At 41.4% G+C, this 10,484-nt stretch overlaps 1 protein-coding gene across 2 annotated transcripts; it reads right to left on the bottom strand.

The window, feature by feature from the left end:
* Window positions 1–4,111: 4,111 nt before the first annotated feature.
* On the bottom strand, window positions 4,112–9,559 carry adcyap1b (adenylate cyclase activating polypeptide 1b). Of its 2 annotated transcripts, XM_027272193.1 has the most exons (5): window positions 9,536–9,559; window positions 9,093–9,197; window positions 7,953–8,087; window positions 7,447–7,551; window positions 4,112–6,806 (listed from the first exon to the last, which is right to left on the bottom strand). In XM_027272193.1, the coding sequence occupies exons 1-5, from the start codon at window positions 9,544–9,546 to the stop codon at window positions 6,623–6,625; spliced, it is 540 nt and encodes a 179-aa protein (XP_027127994.1). In that variant the 5' UTR covers window positions 9,547–9,559; the 3' UTR covers window positions 4,112–6,622. The 2 variants fall into 2 exon arrangements, with proteins under 2 accessions (XP_027127994.1, XP_027127995.1); XM_027272194.1 differs by lacking the exon at window positions 7,447–7,551 and having other exon boundaries at window positions 9,536–9,558.
* Window positions 9,560–10,484: the final 925 nt, after the last annotated feature.

Below are 10,484 nucleotides of genomic sequence, written 5' to 3'. Positions count from 1 at the left end.
GAAGTAGCAGACCTAGGAGCAGAATTAGGCCTTCATTGTTGAATTGCTACAAAGAAACCACGACTGAGGAACACCAACAAAAAGAAGAAGTGTTTGTACCAACAAACACAAGGCAAATCTGACAAGTCCAAATTTAAGATTTTTGGTTCTAACCGCTGTCTTTGTGAGACATAGAGAAGGTGAATGGATGCTATCAGCATGTATAGTTCCCACTGTGAAGCATGGAGGAGGAGGTGTGATGGTGTGGGTGTGCTATACTGGTGGCAATTTGTTAAGCAGCGTGGCTACAATAGCATTCTGCATTGACACGCCATCCCATCTGTTTTTTGTTTTTTTAACAGGATAATGACCCAAAACACACTTCCAGGTTATGTAAGGACTATAGAGTGATGGAGTGCTGCATCAGATAACCTGGCCTCCGTAGTCACCTGACCTAACCCCAGTTGAAATGGTCTGGGATGAGCTGGACCGCAGAGTGAAGACAAAGCAGCCACAAGTGCTCGGCATATATGGGAACTCCTTAAGGGCTGTTGGAAGAAGCATTTGCGGTGACGACCTCATGAATCTGACTGACAAGAGTGTGCAAAGCTGTCATCAATGCAAAAGATGTCTACTTTAAAGAATCAAAAATATAAGACATATTTTCTTTTCACTTTTTTATTTTAGGGTACAAATGATATTCAAATGTATGGAGACACGCACACAGTAGCTGAGAAAATGACATTTGAGATGGTCGTTTTCCGTCCTTTCCTTCCATATAGCCTCATGATAAATGATGGATAGTTCTGGTTACCCATGATTACTCAAGCAGCACAGGTAAAGTGTTCCCTCTAAGCCAGAAGCAACTCTTGATCAGTGGCCCATGTCTGCAAACCCTCGCCCACATCTCTTATTTTCTCCCTCCTTGTCTCTCTGACACTCTCTCCCCCTCGCTACTCCCAGAGGGGCTCCTGTTCACTGCAGAGTGCCTCCTGCTTAATGGTAGATATGACAGAGCCCACCACAAGATGGGATGCAAAGGAGAGGGGAGACTGGGGCGGGGAGGGAGGTTTCGGGGGGACGCCACAGTCGCATGTTGCATTGCAGGCACGACCGGACAGTCCCCCCTAAATCTGACCACTGAATGATTCATGAGGTGAAAAGAGAGGGGGACTGAGGTGTGTGTGTGTGTGCAATTGTGATTGCATCACTGCTGCGTCTGGGCCTCTCTTGTGAGTGCTGTATTCTTAACCCTGATACGCAAGAGAGATGACAGAGGAGAAGGAGGAGGGTGTGGTGTTTCTGTTGTAGGTAGGTAAGTACACAAAGACACACAACTGAAGGAAAGGCAGAATTGTCCATCACACAAAACAATACATCAGTATTACGCATGCATACACACTCCTGGCCTCACACGCTCATCAGACACAAGGCGACAAAGAAAGATGGGTGTGGCTGTGGCGCTGTGGGGGGGGGATGCAGTATCCCCCCTGGAAAAGCCCTGAACACAACCTCCCCTTCCCCCTCTAACACCTTATACATAATTAAGACATATCTAGAGGCATCGGAGGGTAAAGGGAAGGTTATTAAAAGCTGTGGATGATTCCAAAGTCTGTGCAGTGTGAGCAAAGCTGATTTTGCAGCTGTACTTCCCTTATTTTTTCCCTCCAAGAACCAACCAGGGACACAACTCTCTTGGAAAATTAAGATCAATTGTAAAAACAGCTCCAAGACGCTAATGGGGAGATGAGAAGTAGAGTGGTGCATGCCATAGAGGAGCGACGATGTGGTGCTACGAGGAAGGAGGAGTCATATTTTATTGATTCAAGCATTAATGCACATTATGTACAAATTGGTTCAGGGTGGCCCCTCATGTGAAGCCTACTGCTGCGCAAACAAATTGGAGAATTTGTCTCAATATCCACTTGTGGGCGTATCAGAGCGTGAATATCAAATCCCATTTATTTATGAATACATTTTTTTTTTCCCCCCATTTCTTCTGACACACATGCATCTTTGTGTAAAACCCCAAAAGTGTCACAGGAGAAATCTGAGAATCTGTGCTTGTCAAGAGGACTAAGCCTGCTTTTCTTCTTGACAACTGAAGAGGAAGAAGGGGAGGAGGAGGAGGAGGAAGGGAGGAGGAGGAGGGGTTGGAAATAAAGAATGGAGATGGTCCTATATATCACACAGGTAGCTCAGACCTTGACAATCGACAATCTGTCAGTCCTTTCATAGCAACAGGGCAACTTCCATGAATCAACGTCCTCAGGGAAGAAACAAAGATGTATGTTTCAGAATCTGTGTGTGGCAGTTTCTTGTGGCTGATTCATTTTGTTGGATTTTATTAATCATATTTACCACCTGTGCTCAACTGTGCCAGTGAACGCTTGGTGTTATTACAATATCTGTGAGACAGTGTGAACCTGCGCTCTCTCTGTTCTGCCCACAGTGTGTGTGGATATACACAAACGAAAGGTGTGCTGTAGAACCCCATCCCAGTGCTGAAGGTTTGCCCATGTAGAGCGCACAAATAGCAAAATACACTCATAGACATGCTCACAAACACAACACACACACACACACACACACACACACACACACACACACACACACACACTCTCTCTCTCTCTCTAGCTCACTCCCTTTCCACACATACAAACACACTTGACACATGCGTATACATAACCGTGTCCCTTTGTGGACCGTTGCCATGCAACATTTCTCTGATTGGGTTAGCTGAGCTCTGGTGCATGTGCACTCTCTCACACACACATACACACACACACACACACACACACACACACACACACATGCACACTCCTGCTGGCTGATGAGGATCAGATCACACACATATTCCTTTGCCACACCCATCCTCCTCTCCCGTGGGACACAGCTGCACTTCCAAGGCCAAGGATGGAGTGAGGAGAAAGATGCGGTTGCTCCTGGAGGAGGGAAGCTCTGTGCTGCTCTGTCCAGGGTGGAGGTTTATCTTGGTGATCTCCTTGGAGATGTTGGTTGGTTCTTCTGTTTAGGATTGCAGGTGAATTTGTCTGTTGTTGATGTATTCAACCTTTTTGTTTTTCTCCATTTTCATTTTAGAAACTGTGAAATTCTAAAAACCACGTGGAAACGTGGCGAGGATTGATCAATAAAAGACAGCAAAATGCATCTCTGATTTGCTCTTTGCTTATGATGCAATGTTTTTTTTCCTCTTGCTTGATAGTTCTGCACCGTGCATCAATGCCTTCAAATTTTTTGATTGTTTTGTTTGAGTTCTGTTGATGTGGCTTTTCAAAGACAAATTTATCTCGACAGGACTTCGAGTTGACATAACCGGCTAGAGGACAGCAGAGCTGGCACTGTGTTTGCTGGAGGTTGTCTCACTTTGTTTTCTGTAATGTGACTTGAGGTTTGTGTTGATTTCAGGGGGTGGGGGGGATCTCTGCTCAGAAAGATATGTGGCCCTTGGTGATGTTGGTGTAAACTCAACTTTTAAAAGGTAGATTTAAGCTTGATTCTGATGTAAGACAGTAGTCAAGATGTGAGACAAGGCTACCACTAAGGTTCCCTACTTTGTTTGCTTCACAACACACGTATAATCTTTTTTTTTTTTAAAGATGTATTTCAAAGATTAGACATTGATTAGAAAATGTTGTTGTTTACAAAAATTTATTCATACAAATCTTACAACACTTTCATAACATTGAGAAACGTAAAACCCCATATACGGACTCCTGTGTGTATAACGATGTCACTTGTACTAAGGTTCACTTTTAAAACACATTGTTTTCAGATAGATAAGAGATTAAACATTGAAGTAAGGCGTTTGGCGCTTTCAGAAATATCAACAACAGGCATTTTCTATGATCTGAACAACATCTCTGTCATGTTCTGAAACCCTTTTATTCTAGATAGTGATGCACATTGTTGTAAATAAGATATCGGGGCTAGTTTTCTGATTAATAAATTACTGACCAATATCAAAATAATCAACAACACCTCATAATCAACAGTAACAAACACTGGTCATTGATCACAACTCTCACAGACACTGAACACCCCAAACTCATGCACACACACACATACACACACAGATTGCCTGCTCCATCAACATATACAATCTATTATCTTTTTTTTTTATATAGTTTTTTTTTTTTACTCAATGAATCATTGGCCATGCTTCAAAAGAAAGCCTAATTCTACTACTCTTGGGCAGACTAAGCCGAGCGATTAAACAGAGTAAAAGGAAGTTTCAGTGTAAGCTAATGGACTGCAGCATTGTAGGGCCACTAAAATTGCCATCTGTCACTTGTGGCGAATTTTTTCATTTTTTATTTTTTGTTTTTATTTTTTATTTTTTCTCACGTCAAAGCAAGGCACCAAAGCCAAAAGCTGATTCCACCTCTGCATGCGCGCTCACACACACACACACACACAAACACACACGCGCAAACAAACATCAACTGCACACACACACTTCTGTGCATGAACGGAGATGCGCACTGATACGCAAACATCCGTCTACATCCGTGCACACATTCACACAAAGCCTGTAGGATAAAACCAAATTGAAGAGTGTATTGAGAATTTCTATGTGGAGGGGAGGAGGAGGGCGCAGGCCACTGATTAGATTACAGGGGTGCATAAAGCTGCATTTGCATAATATTGAATAAAATACATATGATATCTTCCTAATAAAAGTCAGTGGGAAGACCCCTCTGCTAGAGGGTCTAAGAAGGAAACTGAGAGTGGCCTCGTCCAGCTTCGCTCACATGCTGTTAATCCGTTTGCTGTTACCAAAGTGAAGGGAATTCAACATCTGATATTTTCTATCTGACTCATTGACCCTGATCTCCCTTTGGAAGTTGAGGAGAAGTGGCGGCGCCTCTTGTTTGTTTCTGTATCCAGGTGCGACAGCCTCTCTTAGGCTTGTGGGTGGGTGCTGTAACCTGTCTCTTACGTAACAGCCAAATTTGCTTTCTTTCTCACACACACATGATCTCTTTTTTTCTGTCTCCTGCTCTCTCGTCCTCTCCATTCATACCTCTCTCTATCTCACCCTAACACTCTCGTCAGCTCTTTATCACACCCTCACTTCACATACCCCAAGAGGACATCTAACACAGATCGGCTTGTCTTAACGAAGAATCACAGCACTGTCAAATCAACTATTTAGCACAGTGATCTAGAAGCAAACTAATTTCTAAAAAAACGCTACCAGGACACAAGGCAATCAGCAAAAAGGGGGTCCAGTGTCTTGTCTTATGATATCCACAATGACAGCAGCAGGGGAGGTTAAGATTCAACAAGTCAGTGCAGTACCAGTTTCCACCACCTCTAGCCCTCCTTGTTCACATTCCCAACACATCTGAGGGACAAGTGGTGCTGAAATAGGCTTACACAGCCCACCTCCCAAATAGCACAATCCAAAAAAAGCACGATGGCATGCAGTTTCTAAGCGAAATTAGCAAAGGTGTCCATTTCCACATGCACCAATAAATAAGAAATAAGATAAATATTCTTAACTGTAACTCATATGCTACCTTTCCTCTCCACTTGTTGTCCAAAAAATGCTTCATTTCCTGCATCTTACATGTTCTGGGTCCTTTGTCTGAATATTTTGTAGTGCTGCCCAAATACAATCAACAGTTGAAGCACATTCCTCCAAATATTTCTGTTGACTGAACACAGACAACATTGAGATGAATATGTGCACTGTGTGATTTCTATACTGTACATGATACACACATATGGAACATTCTTTACACAGTCCTATGGAGCATGATTTATCTCCTGCAGGAAATGACTTTGAGGCAAGTGAGCAAGCAGTGTTCGCCGCATACTTTTCAGAGTGCTTCCCTTTATCTTTAGTCAAGGCAATAACGCCCTTGTAAAAGCCTGCGATTAAATTTATGTCTTAAACAAGGGTTTGGATTTTTACCACCAGTTTTACACATGATTGACTGTGTCAGCCAATCAGTTATCCGTCAAATGAGAGGCAGAAGCCATCTGAATTGCCCTGGAGGGGCAGCAAGCTATACAAACCCACAGAGCTCCCATTAAGGAGAGCGAGGAGAAGGGTGTACAAGGGCAACATCTATCATTTAGGATATGCCTGATATGCCTCACAGAGCATGCTCACTGCTTCTTTGGGCCTGTTTTGGAAAACAAACAACACTAAAAAAATAGAACGTTGGTTACAAAAATAAGTATAACATTCAATACTTTGATTGTCTTTTTAAAATCTATTTATTTTCTGCATATGTAGATGACCTTTAAAGATTTCAAGCGCATAACGTTGAAGGTGCACAATTAGCTTTTTTTTTCTGATTTCTTTCTTCTTCTTTTTTGTAAGTCATTTTGTTTTTTTTGTTGTTTTTTTTAACTTTTCAACATCTTAAACATGAAAATAAAATATTGGTCCACAAAGTATAACTGTGCGGTATCAAGTGCTTTTGTACAAAAAGAAAAAAAACGATATTATTATTAAAATATTCATTTTAATGGCTTTACTTCATACATAAATACATGTTGAAAGAACACAGGCGCAATCCACTGGTTGGTCAGATATATCTGAATGACTTTGATTTAACGACTGGATGTATATACACAGGAGGGCAGTTTGGGCGCTTTAACAACGCTACAAATAGGCAAGTCGGCGTCCTTTGTTCCTAACTCTCTGTCTGTACCTTCTTCCCAGAACGGCTGCCAGGTATTTCTGCACGGCCATCTGCTTTCTATAGCGACTGTAGCTGTCGGTGAAGATGCCATCTGAATGTCTTTTGGATAAGGGCTCTGACTCGTCCTCCATACTGTTGTCATCACTGGGAGAGAAAAAAAAGACAACAAGAAGAAAAAAACAAACAAATAAATAAGATTAGTTCAAGCTGCAGCCTCCCACTCAACAGATTTCTCCTTTTGATTTGATATCTTAGTTTGAATTAATGCAAAGTTACCTGCAATCATTAATAATGCATTTATGGGCCTTTTTTATTTTTAAACCTTTTTTTTTTATTCCGTTTTGAAAAAAGGGCAAAAGCAAGACAGTGTAAAAGAAACAGTGGTTTAAGCGTTTTAGGGGGAAAAAAGTTATCAATTATTCATTTGCAGCCCATTGCATATTCTGACGCATGTTTTTTTTTTTCTCAGTGGAGGGGGAGACAAAATCAATTTATAGATTAATCACATATAAATCATTTTGTATTTTAGTCTCAGAAAACTGACCCTCTTATGAACGCAGTGCCACGCCACAACAAAAACAGAAACAAAAAATGATCTTTTTTCCATAGATATATGCTATATATAGAAAGATATATATATAACAAAACCACGCACATTAAAATGACAGACAGTTATGCAGCAGCCTGGACTTTGTGCAGCGGAGAAACCAAAAATTAAATTAAATAAATAAAAGAAAAAAAAAGATGATGACTGCAGGTGAACGCTTATAAGAAATGCCCTTACCCTGCACGAATTGTCATCAGAGAATGCAGATAATGTCTCGCTGTTAACTGACCCAGGATCTCCCTCAAGGCTCTATCTAATTCTTCCTCAGCATGCCTTTCTGGTCTGAGATGGTAAAAAAAACGCCAAAACACATAGATCATCAGTGACTAAATAAAAAAGCGCAGACAAAATGATCAAAAGTAGCCTAAAATGTCCCCCACCCACCCGCAGGTCTAATATCACATCAGGTGCTATTTTTTGTGTTGCACACAGGCTGTATCCTTCCGTACCTGCCGATCTTTTTTTTTTTAAATTATTTATTTTTATCTGGATTATTAAAGAGTATTTGGAGCCAACATTTTAGGCTACTCGGTATGAAAATAACACTGAACAAATAACATGAGCAACTCTGGGGAAAACAAAGCAAGCAAACATTATCGCAAACAGCAAAAAAGTCATTAAAATGGACTCCAGCTCGAGGTTTCTTTTTCTTTTTTAAAGCTGTGATGTGAAAGCACGTTTACCTCTTCTCTGGTGGGTAGTATAGAGTGTACGCGTCGTCGTTTAGGGATGGTGGGCTCCGTATAGCAATCTGATCGCTATCAAAACCCATGTCGGATAATGAATTCCCATCCTCATCGAAGGCGTCGTTTTCAAGTCTGCACACACACACACACACACACACACACACACACACACACACACACACACACACACAAAGAGGGAGAGGAGCATTCATCACAAATCTGATCTGTGCACAAGTGGGACGCAGCAGTGAAAGAATGCCAAAACGTCTGCATCTGTTTTTAAATCAGTAGGAGGTTAAAATGCTTTAGAGGTACGGGAGGAAAATATCTGAAGGTGTTTTTAAATAATAAAAGAAAATATTTTAATCTGACCACCAAAAATAATCTCTTAAAATAGGTTAAATCTTTTTTCCCCTTTCTTTCTTTGAATGGATTTTTTTCCATCGTTAAAATCTGTTTTTTTTTAATTTTATTCCAACATGCTGATCTGAACACAGTCTACATCCTCATTAATTATTTAAACATCGAAACAATGGGTGTGAAAATGTTCGCATTTAGTGTAGGCGTGGAGCCAAAAATTAAAAAAATATTAAAAGAATGCTGCAATTAAACAGTGACAAAATTAGAATCGATACGAACCACGCCCAAATTATGGGTATGCTTTTTCACAGGAAAAAAAAAAAAGAAAGAATAAATCTTAAATGGATAGAGCTCTCCTATTCGTTTTGCCTCGCCTCTCCTTGGTGACGCCAGTCCACCGTCATCCCATGGGCTATCCATTGCATTGACTGCACTCTCATTTTTAATAAGGGGAGTTCTGTGTACCGTCCCACCGGACAGATACCTCAACGCAATTTCCATTGCCATTTTCCACACAAGACTTCCATTTATGTATGTTCAAATGACCATATTTCGCTTTGCTAATCCTCCTAGTTGTGCGATTTTAAAATTACGCGCACAGTTTGTGCGCAATTACGCACACTTATTTGACTTACATCCAAATCATCAAATAAGACTTAATCACAATGCGAAAAAGCAACATTAAACAGAAATGGTCTTGGGCAGCATTTAACATGGATTCATTAAAAAATATCATCACAATCAGGTTATAAAGATGCTTAAAGCGCGTACACCTACCTAATCTTAGGGTAACTTAGTCCGATAGGTGTGCAGAAGACGCTGTAGTGCATTAAGATTCCGTAGATGAGCAAGATTAAAGTCGCTTTACTCGAACTGGCCATGCTGTTAGAAATGAAACAAAATAAAAACACACAGGTTAGTCACTCCTATAGAAACAACATGCTCGCTCTTTGTTCTGTCAAAATCACATGCTGTGCTACTTTTCTTATCACAAACTACAAAGCTGGATCGAATATAAACCAAGTCCGTTTGCTCAACCAAAAAAAAAAAAAAAGAAACACCTCTGCTTTAATCATCCCATTTGGTAAAAGTTTAAACTGTGGCATTGACAACAGAATCCTTTTTTGCATGCAGCGCCAAAGTAATTAAAAAACAGTAGATCTTCCATGCAGTGCAGGGTGGAGAGACAGAGGGGGGAAAAAAGGTATATTTTCCATTACTTTATCTCCATCAATGAATTTCTCCGAGTTTTTTAAAAGACAATCCGCGGATAAGGCACATACCTATAGCAGAGGAGCAGAGAGAGCGCTGTGCTGTAGGCTGTGATCCGGGCGCGGCTGTTGTAGTAAGTGTGTGTGTGTGTATGTGTGAAAGAGAGAAAGAAGGAGAGAGAGAGAGACAGAGAGAGAGAGAGACGGTTTCTTTCTCACGGCACTTCTTCCCTGGCTGAAGCGCCTCCGTCGTCTCCTTGTGTTCCCCTCAGAGCAGCCTATCTCACTTTTATACACAATTAACTCGAGCGGTCGCACGGGCAAACAAAAAACTCGGTGGGTAAAGTGCGCTGTATGTTCCTCTACATATCGTTGCTCTAAACTTTTGTCCTGTGCTGTGATTGCCTTGGATTTTTATCCATGTATCGTAAGCCTCCCCCCCCACTCCCTCCCTCCCTCCCTCTCCTCCCTCTCCTCCTCTCCCTCCTCCCTCTCCCTCCAATAAGTCACATTAAGGATGCTATAGACGTCATCAAGTCTGCCTCCCGGAATATAAAAGTACAGTTCCTTCCTCATCGATGCATCCGTCCGACTCAACCCCCCCTCCCCCCCCCTCCTCACCCTCACCCCCCCACCCTTAAGATGGAAGTTAACTTTCTTCTTTCTTTTTTTTTCTTTTTAAGAAAAAAAAGAGGCTGTGGATGCATACATGAATTCATGAACTTTTGCACAGGACGACCAATAAAAATCAATTTGACCGCGACAGCTCTCTCTCTCTCTCTCTCTCTCTCTCTCGCTCTCTCTCTCCCCACGCGTCATCAATAAGTCCAGGCTTTTATGATTATGACTGACCCACGCGTCATCAATAAGTCCAGGCTTTTATGATTATGACTGATCTGGGAAATGACCATCTTTGCAAGTGATGGTGGTTTTGTGTGACTGGATGTTTTGTTTGTGT

Source organism: Larimichthys crocea, chromosome II, assembly GCF_000972845.2.
Source record: "Larimichthys crocea isolate SSNF chromosome II, L_crocea_2.0, whole genome shotgun sequence".
Taxonomy (NCBI): domain Eukaryota; kingdom Metazoa; phylum Chordata; class Actinopteri; family Sciaenidae; genus Larimichthys; species Larimichthys crocea.
This window is presented reverse-complemented; position numbering and strand designations above follow the sequence as displayed.

Excerpts from the sequence above, each read along its gene's own strand:
- adcyap1b (XM_027272193.1), bottom strand. Across the intron at positions 8,088-9,092 it reads CTAAGTTACCCTAAGATTAG|ACTTGAAAACGACGCCTTCG; the intron begins GTAGGTGTACGC and ends GTGTGTGTGCAG. Across the intron at positions 6,807-7,446 it reads CTGATGACAATTCGTGCAGG|TGATGACAACAGTATGGAGG; the intron begins GTAAGGGCATTT and ends TTTCTCTCCCAG.